The following is a 14,027-nucleotide window of genomic DNA, read 5'->3' as shown; positions in this document are numbered from 1 at the left end:
GTGTTGGCTTTAATTTAGTTAAATATTTTGATTTTAACCTGGTGTAATCCATTGAATTCATAGGGCAATTTAAGTCTGGTAAGCATTTGTCCTTTATTTTCATTACACATAAAAAACAAATAAAACAATTCTACAGCTAAGACTGAAAAAAAAAAAAAAGAAAAAAAAAAGCTTGTCTTGATGGCTGAAAAATGCTGCAAAATGGGATTTTAATGTGAAGATGCTCGTGAGAAATGTTACTATAATACAAAATAACTATCCTGAGGAATGTGAGCCAGCAAGGAAACACAGAGAGCTCTGCCTGGGAGCTGTAGGAGGATGCTCAGGAGTAAAAATATAAACTTGATCCAAACACAGCACCCAGTTCTTGTACTACAGAACCTCTCAATTTGTACAAAGAAAAAAAAAAGCAGAAACCACCTGCATGGAGGATTAGAATGTCTTTGAAAACAGCTTTTCCCTTTCCCCCTCCTCTTCTCCTAAAAAAAACCATCTCAAAATGTAATTTTCTCTTTATTTTCCAGCATGGGCAGTTCCTGCCTTTCCATAGGCATCAGCAAGGAAAACATGAAATTTAACGAGCCTGGGATGGGTTTGACAAGGCTGCCCTCTGCTGAGAATAGCCCTGAGAGGAACAGGCAAAAAAAAAAAAAAAAAAAAAACAAAAAAAAAAAAAAAAAAAACAAAAAAAAAAAAAAACAAAAAAAAAAAAAAAAACAGAGAAGCAAAGGCAACAAAATATTTGATCTGGGAGTGCCAGAATCCAGGGCAGAGCTGGGGATCTGGGTGTTTTGACTGGACATTGCATCTCAGATATTTGCACAGCAGCCTTGGGCCAGGTTTGGTGGTTTGTTTTGTTATGGTTTCAGCATCCCAGTGAAGTGCAGACAACATTTTTACAGAGTTCCAGAGCCAATATTGAAATGGCAACTGTGATTCCCTGCATTTTGCAATGTTTAATGTTTATTTCTAATGATTGCGACCACAGAGGAGAAAGCCCAGCCACTCCACTGGAGTCAGCGTCAAAATATTTCACAAGACACTGCTCAGCAATAGGTCTCCAAGCTTGTAGGATGTCCAAACATCACCTAAAACATTAAAAACCAGAATCCCAATGATATCAGCAGCTGTCCCCTCCAGGGAGACAGACAGACCACATGTGGGAGTCCTCCTCTTGTGCACAGCGTGGCATTTTGCCCAGAAACCTGAGATCCTCACCCAAAGCAGGTGCCACAGCCTGCAGCCAATCCAGCCAGGCTGCCCTGACACTTGACACTGACATTTCCCATCAAGCTCCCCCAAAAGTCCTGTGCAGCAAAACTGGACCCAGCAGCAGGCTCAGACTCTACTCCTGGAGGTGGTGTGGAAATACATCCAGGTCTCTGCATTGCTGGAGCAATCTAGGGCTGCATCCAGAGCTCCCCGCTGCAAAAAGTGGGATGGAGAGGGAAGGATTTTATAGAATCCATAGGTTTGGTTGGAAGGGAACTTAAGGAGCATCTTGTTTCACCCCCTGCCATGGGCAGGAACGCTTTCCACCACCCCAGGCTGCTCCAAGCCCTGTCCAACCTGGCCTTGGGCACTTCCAGCTTCTCTGGGCATCTTCACACCTGGTAGGAGAGGGCTGGGGAAGGGTCTCTGCCTTGCCTGCACCAAATTCTGACAAAATCCTGGCCTCAGGGCCACTTGTGCCTGTGGTCAGCAGCCTCTGGAGCAGCTGGGCTGCAGAGCACAGGGAACTGCCTGGGGATTGCTGTGGGGCCTCATGCAACACCTGGAATAAGAAGAGGTTGTGTCACACCTGGTGGTGCCCTGTGCTCCCGTGGGTGTTGGAGGGGACAAGCCCAGACGGAGCAATTTGGGATTCAAACCTGGTGCACTCAGTGCCCGCAGGGTGTGAGGGACTATGGCAGGAGCTCCTTCTCCAGCTCCTCTCCAGGGAAACTCACTTGTCCTCCCATTTCAGAGTCCAAAGACACAAATATTTTAATGTCTCCAGGAGTGAGCCCGGACAGGCCACGCAGGGAAACGTTTCAGCACCCACCAAGGCTGTCTTGACATTAATATTTCTGGTTTTATTCTACATGGAAAACTCTGCATGGACCATCCCCATCCTTAGAACCCCTGAGAGGGATTCAGTCCAGGAAAGCCCCGGGCAGAGGGTGTGCACTGGGAGCTATGGAGGCCCCGGCTCCCCACACATCAGCTTGTGTGCTATGAAAAAATGAGTTTTTATTAACCTCAATCCCGAATTTAACTAAGAACCATTGATTATTAATCCAGTCCACTTAACTATTAATTTTATCGGTCTAATGTGAAATCACCGGGTTTAATTATTTATTCTGACGGTTCTGCGGAGTTGCTGGGGGTGTCCGGGACATGAGAGGCCGGATTACACACCGACCATCCCCGCCCGCTCACAAACCACCCGCCCCGCTCTCCCCTCACGGCCCGCTCTGAGGGCAGCGCCGCGCCCGCTCCTCAGCAACGGGGAGAGGGAGGGACTAGCCGGAGCGACAGGCACCGTAGCCAATGGGAACGCGGCTAGCGCGCCAAGGAACCAATGAGAACCGGGACTCCTCGGCGGCGGGAGCAGCCGGGATGAGCGACAGGCATATTAACCAATAGACACGCGGCATCGCGCCGGATGGCCAATGGGCGAGCCCGGAGTGTTCTAGAAGGGGCGGGCAGGAGGCGGGACTGAGGTGCCCCACCCCGCCCGGCGCGGCCCAGAGCGGAGCGCAGTCATGGCGGTGAAGGCGCTCAACCCTAAGGCCGAGGTGGCCCGTGCCCAGGCCGCGCTGGCCGTCAACATCAGCGCGGCCCGCGGGCTGCAGGACGTGCTGAGGACCAACCTGGGTCCCAAGGGCACCATGAAGATGTGAGGGAGCCCCCGCGCCTCTCGCCGCGGGTGGGGTTGGGGGGGAGCATGGCCTGAGGGGAAGCGGCGGGGTCCGGGAGGGGCGGAGGGGAACAAAGGCGGAGGCGGGAGGGGTGCATGGCTGAGGGATGGGGAGGGAGCGGCTGGGCCCGCGGCCCCGCACGTGTTTTGGGGCCGGGGCCGGGTGGATGAATGGATGGGGAAGGAGTGGGGCGGGCCCGCGGCCTCACACGTGTGCTGGGGCCGGGGCGCTGCTCACCCGGCCCGTGCCGCCCGCAGGCTCGTGTCGGGCTCCGGAGACATCAAGCTGACCAAAGATGGCAACGTGCTGCTGCAGGAAATGGTGAGCTGGGGCTGGTCCGAGCAGGGGGTTTAGGGAGGGCCGAGCGCCTTTGGGTGAGGGGGAATCGCGTCCCGCCTGCCCCAGCCACCCTTATCCATTGAAGCAAAATGGGCCTTGGGAGGAGGGTGAAGAAATAAATGCCGGTTAAGGCAATACTGTAAAGAAAATAATGTTAAAAATATAAACGGCACCATGAGAATGAGTAAAATAAGCAGCCAGAGGAGCAGCAAACCAGTTAAAGTAAACCATTAGAACATCACCTTCGGTTCTTTCTTAGCTGATCTCAGATTTTTATTTGCTGTACCACTGCAGTGAAACTTAACTGCTCAGCTTCTTATTTTTTGTCTAGCAAATCCAACACCCCACAGCCTCCTTGATAGCAAAAGTAGCAACAGCACAAGATGACATCACTGGAGATGGCACCACCTCGAATGTCCTCATCATTGGAGAGCTCCTGAAACAGGCAGATCTTTATATTTCTGAGGTGTGTATGCAGTGTTTCATTTGTAGGTGGGCAAGTTAAAACCTTCACTGAGACCTCTCAGTGGTTTTTATTTTTGTTAAATGTTTAACAGGAGTGGAACATAAATACATTGTTCTGCTTAAAATGAGAAGTTGTAAAAAGGGGGAAAAGCTGGAGGAGAGGACTTAAACCGTGTTCAAAATCAAACCCACTTATTGTGGATACTGTAGCTTTTAAGGTTTTGTGTGATACCTGCTGTTACTTTGTTTTGTGTGAGTCAAAGCACTTCTGGAGTGTTTGAAAGGAGCTCCCCCCTGAGGGCAGGTAAACGTGGATATTGCACAGCGAACACCCAAGTGTGCTTTATAGTTCCCTTGGTTTCAGTCTGTGCTAAATTAATCTGTGCTTTTCCTCTGCATTGGAAGGATTTGCATTCCTTTTATATGTATTCAGAAGGACAGAACACATGGCCTGGGTAGCATATTCCCTGTGCTTTACCATTCCTTGGAATGTTGAAACTGCAGGTTCTGTTTGTGAAAAAAGAACCATTTTCCCTTCCATTGTCCAATGATTTCTCTTCCCTTGCCTTAGGGTTTGCACCCTAGAATAGTAGCAGAAGGATTTGAGATTGCCAAGGAAAAAGCACTTGAGGTTTTGGATCAGGTCAAAGTGTCCAAGGAGATGGACAGGGAGACCCTCATCGATGTTGCCAGGACATCCCTCAGGACTAAAGTGCACGCTGAGCTTGCTGACATCCTGACAGAGGTGAGTGTCCCTGTCACCTCTGCCTCTGTGGGTGGAGAGATCCAGCTGTGAAAGTGCTGGAACTATCATTTGAGGTGTGAAAGATGTGAACTTGCACTTTGGAAGACTGATGGTCATTTTGGGATGTTTCCCTCCCCTGTGCTGCAGGCTGTGGTAGATTCTGTCCTGACAGTCAGAAAACCAGGGGAGCCCATTGACCTGTACATGGTGGAAATCATGGAGATGAAGCACAAATCAGAGACTGACACAACGTAAGTCAGGAGGATCCTTGGGATTCAGTTTAATGGAACCCTGAGCTTTGAGGAGCCTGGGGGGGTTTGGTTTCTCTTTAGGGTGTCCTAGAGCTACCACAGGAGGAGCTGAAATACAAATTTCAGCCACAAATATCTTGGCAGAAGTTTCTCACTCACTGAATTGATTTCTTGATAAAATTATCAAACAGCAAAGAGCAACACTGGCTTAACAAGGTTGGATAAATACTTTTTTTTCTTAGTGTCTGTGGCTTGATGTTTTAGGTTGGCATCTGTTAAATACAAAGCAGCATTTGATAAATGGAAACTGGGCTGTGGATTGGATATTCCATAGGATTTCCCTTTCCCTCAGTGCATGGATGAATTCTGCCCTAGCTTTCCTCAGTAGCTGGTGCAGTCAGACACCATGCCAGAGCAAATTCCTTTTTTCCACTGTGCCTGGTGTGCTTTTTGATGGGAATGAGCATGCCCTTGGAAGGGGAACACATCTGCCACCAGTGCCCAGGCAGTTTGGGTTGGAGCAGTTCCACTCTCTGCACTCCATGGATTCCTGTATTTGTGTCCATGGACACCCAGAGGGGTTTTGAACCTTGCAGGCTGATCAGGGGGCTGGTGCTGGATCATGGAGCTCGCCACCCTGACATGAAGAAAAGAGTGGAAGATGCTTTTATTCTTACCTGCAATGTCTCTCTGGAGTATGAGAAAACGTGAGTACCCAGCACATGCTCCTGTCCTGAGGACTTTTATTTAAAATGTGCTTAAATACCAACCAAGACTGTGAAGGGGAAAAGTGATGCCCCTTCTGCAGCCCTTTTGGGAAAGATGATGGGTGAACAAATCTGTGAGAGGCAGAGCTTCACAGTGGGTTTTATTTTGTTGTGTGATCACAGAAAGGTTGAAAGTCCTTCCTTTCTTGGGCACAATTTGGTATTGTAGAGCAAACACATCAATGCACTTCAAAAAATAAGGCAGACACTTGAAACTGAGAGAACTCTGAAGTGGAAAAGCTTTGAACAAGAGAGCAGGAACAGCAGTGTGGGTTGGAGGGACTGGTTTGTTCTGGGTTGATTTCTTCAGAATGTTACTGAAAAGCTCATTCCTTATGCTCAAGTTTATTTCAACAGCAGAGAGGAAGTTTTCTCACTGCTTTTTTGTGGGTTTTTTCCCCTTCAGGGAGGTGAGCTCTGGATTCTTCTACAAAAGTGCTGAGGAGAGGGAGAAGTTGGTGAAAGCAGAAAGAAAGTTCATTGAAGACAGAGTCAACAAAATCATAGAGTTGAAAAGAAAAGTCTGTGGCGACTCAGACAAAGGATTTGTTGTGATCAACCAGAAGGTGAGATGAAGAGAATAACTAAAAATTATTTGTAATGCCAGAATTAGTTAAATTTAGGCTGATAGTTCTGAATATAATGTACAGTTCCTACTTGAGATCTTCTTTGAGCCTTGAGGAAGAACTTTTAAGTGTCAGAGAGAGAGGAGGTGTTTTTAGCTTTATGCTGATGGTCACTTTGTGTTTGCAGGGAATTGACCCATTTTCCTTGGATGCCCTTGCCAAAGAAGGAATTGTTGCTTTGAGGAGAGCTAAAAGGAGGAACATGGAAAGGTCAGTTTTGGGGAGAGGAGAGGATACAATAATTGCTTCTCCAAACTGAGACAGTCAGTCAAGCTTGACTTAAATCCATCTTTAAAGGCTTGACTGAAAATTCCACTTCAATCTGTGCAGCTCTTCTGGTGTAACTCAGGGCAGTTTGAGCTCTCTGGATGCTTTAAATGCAGACACCTACAGAGGAGCCTTAATTCTACAAGTCGGTTTTTTAAAGAGCTCTTCCATGAACAGAACCAAACTGTTGCAAGCCTAGGCTTGGAAAACTGCACTTGTTGTGACTTTGGGTTTTATTGAAGATAAAGCTGAGCTGTGCCTGTTCTCTGTCAGACTGACCCTGGCCTGTGGTGGCACTGCCATGAATTCTGTGGAGGATCTCACTCCTGACTGCCTGGGACATGCAGGGCTGGTCTATGAGTACACCCTGGTGAGTGACCAAGTGTTTGAAGGGTAAAGCTGGAGTATTGAAATAAAACACTTAAAATCCACTTGGGTGTGAACATCTGCCTGGATGTTTGCTCCTGTCATAGGCTGAGAAAACAGAAATCAAGTTCTGCTGTTTCTCATCACTTCTTGGAGTGCTGTCAGTGCAGAACCCAGCCTGAAAGCATCCAGTTTATTAATTTGTGTCCACAAAGTGCTGAAGCAAGTGGCTGAGAGGCAAAGCTGATTGTGTTTTCCCCAGGGGGAGGAGAAGTACACCTTCATTGAGAAGTGTGAGAACCCCCGCTCGGTGACCCTGCTCATCAGGGGCCCCAACAAGCACACGCTGACCCAGATCAAGGATGCAGTGAGGGATGGGCTGCGGGCTGTCAAAAACGCCATTGAGGATGGTGAGTGCCCTCCCTGGTAATCATCATTAGGATTCTAGAAGCTCATCCCAAAATGAGGGAATTAGGTATCAGCTCCATTGGTTCCTGCTCCTGAGCTCAGGGTGAGGTGATTTTATAGTTGTGTGGTTGATTACTCACCTGTTCAGGTGCAGGATATGGAGGGAAGAGATCAAACTGCACTAAAAACGAGCTGCTGAAACTGAAACAGGTGATTCTCCCTTGCAGGATGTGTGGTGCCAGGAGCAGGGGCCCTGGAGGTGGCAGTAGCCAATGCTCTTGTGAAACACAAACCCAACGTGAAAGGAAGAGCCCAGCTTGGAGTTCAGGCTTTTGCTGATGCTCTGCTCATCATTCCTAAGGTAAAAGGAGTTCTGGGTGATAAAGTGGCTTTCAAGCACACACAGACTCGGTGCTTTTTCTGCTGGAGGGCTCTGTAATCAGCAAAGTGAAGCCAATCCCTCTGTTCTGTGCCAGGTGCTTGCTCAGAACTCGGGCTATGATCCCCAGGAGACGCTGGTGAAGGTGCAGGCAGAGCACGTGGAGTCGGGGCAGCTCGCTGGGGTTGATCTCAACACTGGTAAGGACTCACTCAGCCACAGGCTGATGCTCCAGTAAGAACCTGGCTCAGCTCTGAAGCACAAAGTGCTCTGAGTGCAGAAAGTTTATTGATAAAAAGCTGCACAGAAGCCGTGGCAGTCAGGCTGCTGTAGTTCAGTGTGTGCTGATTTGAGGACAAAGCACATGGCAACACTGTTGGATACAGTTAGTGAGTGATATCAGATGTCAGCCAGCAGAAACTCTCTATGTGAACTGTTTTTTAAAGGCTCTTCACTTCTGTTGCAGGGGAACCCATGGTGGCTGCAGCAGCTGGAATCTGGGATAATTACAATGTCAAAAAGCAGCTGCTTCATTCATGGTAAGGCTGGCAGGATTTCACTTGTACCATTACTCTGTGTGTGTGTTCAAGTGCTGTAGAGCTGGGGATCCCATGTACAGGAAGATGTCTTGAAACACAAAAATGAAGCTCAGTTTGGCAATTGTAACAATATTTCTTTGCTGTTTCCCTGTTTCCAGCACGGTGATTGCCAGCAACATTCTCCTGGTGGATGAAATCATGAGAGCTGGGATGTCCTCCCTAAAGGGCTGAGCTGGAGCTGCTCCCTGTGGAATTTCTCCAGGGAATCCATCCCAGGGCCCTGGCCTTGGCTGTGGTGGATGTCCCAGCAGCAGGAGTCACTCTGCCATGAGGGGCAGCCCCCTTGGTACCACGGCCACTCAAAATCTCAGCAACTTAATCAAAGATTGGCTCTAAAAAGGAGTTATTTATTTTTGATTTCACTGAACTGTGTGGCTGCAGTTGCTTTCCATTTTTACCCAATAAACTGTTCTGTTCTGTGCTTTGAGTGTCTGTTCTTTAAACCTTCACGTTCTGCAGTGGGGGCTGCATTCCTGAGTCCTACTCTTGGCAATTGTGTGAAATTACTACTCAAGACTTTTGTGAAATTACTGCTACTGCTGCTCTGGGAACAGGGTGGGATCAGGCCTGGAATTTGTTCAGTAAATTTAAAAAAAATACTGGATTAAGGCAATCACTTAATAGTTTTGTACTTGCTTATGAATAAAACTGAGTTCACTGTAGAATGGTTTGAGGGGTGTGAAGGACCTGCTATAAGGGTTAGATTTTTAATAGTGGTGGTTCTACATTATTTATGGATCACGAGTGCCAGAGCAGCTCTGGGCAGAGCTTCCAGTGGGTTTGTGGCAGGGCAAGAGCCTCCTGCCCTCTGCGATGATTTTCCCTAAAACAGCGTGCTTTGTGTTAAGAGGAACCTCCTTCCTCTGTCACACACAAAACCTTACAAAAACCCCCCAAACACCCCAAAAAAGCCTCTTTTGTGTGGCCCCGGTGCCCGGCAGTTTTAGCCCCGGCAGAAATCCGCGTTCCTACAGAAGCGATGCCCCGGAAGCGCTTCCCGAGCCCGCAGCGCCTCCGGGTCGGGCCCCGGGATGGGAGCGGCGGCGGGGCTGGTGCTGCTGTGCTGCGGGGTGCTGGGGGCCCAGCGCGGTGAGAGCCCCGAAATCCCCCCTCGTATCCCCAAAATCCTCCCCTGTCTTCCCCTAAATCCTCCCTGGCATCCCCAAGATCCCCCCTGGCATCCCCAAAATCCCCCCTGGCCTACCCGAAATCCCCCCTGGCATCCCCTAAATCCTCCCTGGCATCCCCAAGATCCTCCCTGGCACCCCCAAAATCCTCCCCTGTCTTCCCCTAAATCCTCCCTGGCGTCCCCAAAATCCCCCCTGGCCTCCCCGAAATCCCCCCTGGCATCCCCAAGATCCTCCCCTGGCACCTCCGGAATCCCCGCTCGTATCCCCCTCCCGCAGCCCCTGCTGCTCCCCCAGCCTAGGATCGCTCCCTTCCCGAAAATGGGATTGTAAACGCTCTGAGCTGTGCGGACACCGATTGTTGTCACCTCTTGCAGCACACGCAGGGCCATCCCGTCACTATCTGCGCCTGGGCAGTGTTTAAAAATGAACCTTGTAGCGCATTTCTCCATTTTCAGCGCTCGGAGAGGATGGGGGGAGCATGGTGCAGCTGCCCGGGGGCACCTTCCAGATGGGATCCCTGCAGAGGAGCGGCGAGGAGGTGCCCGCCAGGGAGGTGACAGTGAAGCCCTTTGCTCTGGACAAACACCCGGTGACAAACAGGGACTTCAGGTGAGCCCGCCGAGCTCACCTGGCCGTGAGGAGGGGCAGGGCCAGATGTGGTGCCAGCTGTGTTCTGGGGCTGGTTCCTGGCGTCTGAAAGCCAATGCTTGGGTGCTCGTTGGAAAAAAAATGTGTCTGTCAATAGGAAATCATTGTCAAAGGTGCAAGCTGAACCATCGTGGCAGTGTAGCTTGCAGACATACTTTTATGTCCTTTTTTTTGTCCTTTTCTCCCTCTCTTTCCTCTTTTTTTTTTCTTCTCTTTTTCATCTCTTCCTTTTTTTCTCCTCCTTTTCTCCTCCTCTCTTCCTCTCTTTTTCTTCTCCTCCTCCTCCTGTCCTTCTCCTCTCCCTATTCTTTCCCTCTCTTCTTCTCTGTCTGCTCTTCTCCTCTCTTTTTCACTCTTCCCTCTCTTCTCTTCCTCTCTTCTTCTCCTCTTCCACTAACAGCAGCCACAGCTTTTATTGGCTTTTAAGGGATTTATTTTCTCTCCACAATTATGGAAACCTGAGTGCAGGCTGAGTTTACCTGCACAGGTGACATAAAAACTATCAAATCTGTGCAAAGATGCTCACTGGAGTGTTTTATCTGTTAAATCTAAATTAAACCATCTGGAGCTGGGGGGGGGGGTCTGTAAGTTTTGTATCTTTTGCTTTGCTCTGAACTCATTGCACGAGCAGATTTGTGAGGCAGAGCTTGAAGAACTCTCACCCAGAGCATGTTGTGTTTATGCCAGGGAGTTTGTTAGAGAAAAGAAATACAAAACAGAAGCAGAAGCATTTGGCTGGAGCTTTGTCTTTGAGGATTTCGTATCTGAAGAGCTGAAAAAAAAAGTCACCCAAAAACTGGAGGTAAATCTGAATCCTATGATGAGTTTGGTGTTGCTTTTCCACTGAGGAGCAGCTGCCTCTTTGCAGAGCCTGCTGTTCTCAGGGGTTTTTCTTTAGTCTGGGGTTGTTTTGCTTTTGAACTTCAGCAGGACTGAGCTGGGGTTGATTCATGTACTCCTCTGTTCCCATGCTCTGTGAGCTGTCAGTCTGGACTCCAGGGAGCTGGGAGGAAGTAAAATGTGTTTCAAAGTACTTCAATAATCCAACTTTAATACAGAAAAACTGGACAGCATGAGCCTCTTGATCTGTTTTCACTTTTAAAAGCAGATGCCTCTGCTCTGTGCAAAAGCAGCATCCAAATGTCTGTGATAACCCAGCTCAAACTGCAGCATTTCCCAGACTAACACACCCTGCTGTGGGACGGTGTCACCAGCCCAGGTGTCACCAGTTCACCTTTAATCCTGGTGTCATTTCTTTCCCCAGTCAGCCCCGTGGTGGCTGCCCATCGAGAAGGCTTTTTGGAGACAAGTGAGTAAAATCCTGGTGTGGTAAAATCCTGGTGTGATAAAATCCTGGTGTGATAAAATCCTGGTGTGGTAAAATCTTGGTGTGATAAAATTCTGGTGTGATAAAATCCTGGTGTGATAAAATCCTGGTGTGGTAAAATCTTGGTGTGATAAAATCCTGGTGTGATAAAATCCTGGTGTGATAAAATCCTGGTGTGATAAAATCCTGGTGTGGTAAAATCTTGGTGTGATAAAATCCTGGTGTGATAAAATCCTGGTGTGATAAAATCCTGGTGTGATAAAATTCTGGTGTGGTGACTCCTCTCCATGCTGGTAGTTCATGTGTGTTGTGTGTGCTGAACCTTATCGACTAAAAACAAGTGAAAAACCATTTTCCATCCTTTCACCTCTTCCACCCCTTATTCCCTTTGTAATGCAAACTACACAAAATGAATTCCAATGTGCTTCAATCCCTCCCAGCCCTCAGGCCCTGGCTCCAGCATCAGGAACAGGCTGGATTACCCCGTGCTGCACGTGAGCTGGAACGATGCTCAGGCCTTCTGTGCGTGGCAGGGCAAGCGGCTCCCGTCGGAGGAGGAGTGGGAGTTTGCTGCCAGGGGAGGCCTGCAGCGTACGTAGCACAAGCCCTGAGCTCTTCCCAAAGCAGGCATGGAGTGCTATTACTTCACCAGAGCCAAACCTCCCTCCAGGGATGTTTTCAGATGTTGGTCTAGGGGGGTTTGAACCACCTCTTTTGGCCTGAGAGGGTGGTAATATTAATAATGATTAAAATAAATTAATAAAACTTCAGTGTCCTAAGCTGAGTAGAAAAGGACAATCCTAAAAGCCTGGCTGGAATGACCCAGGGTTAACAATTGCCTTTTCCTCCCTGGCAGAAAGGATGTATCCCTGGGGAAACAAGTTCCAGGCAAACCGTACAAACCTGTGGCAGGTAAGAGCCTAAAGATCATCCCATCCATGCTGGGCTGTCCTCAGGGAGGGTTTCACTCAGCCACTGGGGGTACTGAAACTGAGCTTCTGAGGGGGTGTAAAAATACTCTCAGAGGGAGCAGGCTCAGCCCATCTTCCCTGGGAAACCAAGATTTTACTGCTTCTAAAAATTCACACATAAATTTGTCTGAAGAGGGAACTTGGGACAACTTCAGGTGGTTGATCTCTCTTGAGCAACATCAATTGCCACCAGAGAGTTATTTGCCTGCTTGGAGTGTGGCACAGCCCTGTGAGGAGCAGGATTTGGGGTTGTTCCTGGGGTGGATCTTTGCTGGCAGTGATCTCTGTTCCCCCAGGGTGATTTCCCTCGGGGGGACACGGCTGAGGACGGCTACCACGGCGTCTCCCCGGTGACAGCCTTCCCTGCCCAGAACAGCTACGGTACACAGCGCCCTCGCCCTGCTCTGGGGATGCCTCCCTCCCTTCATGTTAATTATCAGATCCTGGAGCTGGGCAGGGTTTAGATGTGTGGGATCTGGAGCAGAGGAAAAGCATCGATGGTTGGGGCTGGAGTTGGCTGAGGTGCACCTGCTGCGCTTCAGGCACCAAAGCACCTCCTTTTAATTAAAACTGGGTTGTTTTACAACTCAGTGGGATGTAAAACAATTCCAAGGACATTTTCTGACTGCCATGTCCTTGTGCACATGGGAAATGATGACACATTTAAGTTTAAAATAAGTGAGGAATTTCTTCAGCCTCACCATTAAACCACGCTCTTGAACAGCTCCTTTGAACGTTGTTCCCCCTCCTATTCACCAAATTTACCTTTCTTGCCCACCTGCTCTCCTAATGCTGACACAAAACCATCTCAGGGCTCTATGACCTGCTGGGAAACACCTGGGAATGGACAGCATCAGAATTCCCAGCTCCAGGAAGGGCAGCCAGGGCTCAGAAGATGCAGGTGCTGAGAGGGGCCTCGTGGATTGACACTGCAGATGGCTCTGCAAACCACAGAGCTCGTGTCACCACCAGGTAGGTCTGGCCAGAGCCCAGGTGTTGCTGCACAAGGATTTTCTCTGGGTTGGTTTTATTTTAAAAGATGTTTGTTTGTTCCTACATGATTTTTTTGAGAAGCAGTTGGGAGAGCACAGTACAAATATGGCTAAAACCACCCCTGCTATAAATCCATTCCTAAATGCTTCTCAAATCATGTGTTTTCCAACAGGTATTAATAATGAAATGCTTTTTCCCTAAGTTATTATGGGGAATTGAATGATGTTTCTAGGCTATTCTAGCAGGTCACATTAGGGTTGTGAGTGTTGTAACATATTAGGGATATGTGTAATGAGGAAGGATCCCTAATTTTGGGTCTCTTTTTCCCTGTGAGGATGGGGAACACACCAGATTCTGCCTCTGACAACCTCAGCTTCCGCTGCGCTGCCGACATCGCGCCCGTGCCAGCCTGGAAAAGCCAGAGCAAAGCTGAGCTCTGAGGGCTCCCTGGGAACACCTGAGGCGTTTTCTCCTGTGGAGATGAACAGTAACCCCCCCCAGCTGTCACTTCCATTAAACCCCAATTGTTTCTAAAGTTAAAAATAATTTCAACCTTTTCAGTGCTGGGATGTCTGGGTGGGAGCAGTGATTGGGAAGGCAGGAAGGGGGGTTTGTCTTTGGTGTCCTTTTGGTGTGGGAGATGCTCCAGCTCTCCTGTGTTGTCCATGTAAAGCAGAGGGAGGCATGTGTGGGACTGGGCCAGAGCTGCTCTGACCTCCAGCCCCAGTGAGGGGACACCCAGAGCCCTCTGTGACCATCAGGGTGGGGCTGCCAGGGGGGAAAGTGATGTGGGCACATAATCAGTCTCCATTCCCTTGGGAATTCACAGCTTTGGAGCAGTAC

The 14,027-nt window shown here is 48.9% G+C and overlaps 2 protein-coding genes and 2 non-coding genes across 7 annotated transcripts; all 4 read left to right on the top strand.

Annotated features, from left to right (window-relative positions):
- The first annotated feature begins 2,700 nt into the window (after nucleotides 1-2,700).
- On the top strand, nucleotides 2,701-8,536 carry LOC139599993 (T-complex protein 1 subunit zeta). Its single transcript, XM_071447771.1, has 14 exons — nucleotides 2,701-2,881; nucleotides 3,161-3,224; nucleotides 3,574-3,708; nucleotides 4,279-4,452; nucleotides 4,600-4,703; nucleotides 5,300-5,410; nucleotides 5,877-6,036; nucleotides 6,224-6,306; nucleotides 6,637-6,733; nucleotides 6,992-7,139; nucleotides 7,365-7,498; nucleotides 7,614-7,716; nucleotides 7,983-8,055; nucleotides 8,214-8,536. The coding sequence occupies exons 1-14, from the start codon at nucleotides 2,748-2,750 to the stop codon at nucleotides 8,284-8,286; spliced, it is 1,593 nt and encodes a 530-aa protein (XP_071303872.1). The 5' UTR covers nucleotides 2,701-2,747; the 3' UTR covers nucleotides 8,287-8,536.
- LOC139600228 (small nucleolar RNA SNORA22) lies at nucleotides 4,025-4,155 on the top strand. The gene has a single exon (XR_011682453.1). It is a non-coding gene; the product is annotated as a small nucleolar RNA SNORA22 (small nucleolar RNA).
- On the top strand, nucleotides 5,057-5,193 carry LOC139600227 (small nucleolar RNA SNORA15). The gene has a single exon (XR_011682452.1). It is a non-coding gene; the product is annotated as a small nucleolar RNA SNORA15 (small nucleolar RNA).
- Nucleotides 8,537-9,079: 543 nt separating the features above from the next.
- On the top strand, nucleotides 9,080-13,730 carry SUMF2 (sulfatase modifying factor 2). 4 transcript variants are annotated; one of them, XM_071447528.1, is made up of 9 exons: nucleotides 9,083-9,204; nucleotides 9,701-9,854; nucleotides 10,581-10,695; nucleotides 11,158-11,202; nucleotides 11,661-11,811; nucleotides 12,077-12,132; nucleotides 12,488-12,572; nucleotides 13,004-13,163; nucleotides 13,519-13,730. In XM_071447528.1, the coding sequence occupies exons 1-9, from the start codon at nucleotides 9,147-9,149 to the stop codon at nucleotides 13,622-13,624; spliced, it is 930 nt and encodes a 309-aa protein (XP_071303629.1). In that variant the 5' UTR covers nucleotides 9,083-9,146; the 3' UTR covers nucleotides 13,625-13,730. The 4 variants fall into 4 exon arrangements, with proteins under 4 accessions (XP_071303630.1, XP_071303628.1, XP_071303629.1 ...); XM_071447530.1 differs by having other exon boundaries at nucleotides 9,120-9,204; nucleotides 9,620-9,854; XM_071447529.1 differs by lacking the exon at nucleotides 10,581-10,695 and having other exon boundaries at nucleotides 9,080-9,204.
- Nucleotides 13,731-14,027: the final 297 nt, after the last annotated feature.

Source organism: Agelaius tricolor, unplaced genomic scaffold, assembly GCF_023055355.1.
Source record: "Agelaius tricolor isolate 1412-34295 unplaced genomic scaffold, bAgeTri1.0.p SCAF_25, whole genome shotgun sequence".
In the NCBI taxonomy this organism is placed as follows: Eukaryota; Metazoa; Chordata; class Aves; order Passeriformes; family Icteridae; genus Agelaius; species Agelaius tricolor.
The sequence above is the reverse complement of the archived record's forward strand: the minus strand, read 5'-3'. Positions and strand labels throughout refer to the sequence as shown.

Bases quoted from the DNA above. Each gene is read 5' to 3' on its own strand.
- LOC139599993 (XM_071447771.1), top strand. From the start codon at position 2,748: ATGGCGGTGAAGGCGCTCAACCCTAAGGCCGAGGTGGCCCGTGCCCAG. The intron at 2,882-3,160 runs GTGAGGGAGCCC...TGCCGCCCGCAG, and splicing joins CCCAAGGGCACCATGAAGAT to GCTCGTGTCGGGCTCCGGAG. The intron at 6,734-6,991 runs GTGAGTGACCAA...TGTTTTCCCCAG, and splicing joins TGGTCTATGAGTACACCCTG to GGGGAGGAGAAGTACACCTT.
- SUMF2 (XM_071447527.1), top strand. From the start codon at position 9,095: ATGCCCCGGAAGCGCTTCCCGAGCCCGCAGCGCCTCCGGGTCGGGCCC. The intron at 9,855-11,157 runs GTGAGCCCGCCG...TTCTTTCCCCAG, and splicing joins GTGACAAACAGGGACTTCAG to TCAGCCCCGTGGTGGCTGCC. The intron at 13,164-13,518 runs GTAGGTCTGGCC...TTTCCCTGTGAG, and splicing joins AGAGCTCGTGTCACCACCAG to GATGGGGAACACACCAGATT.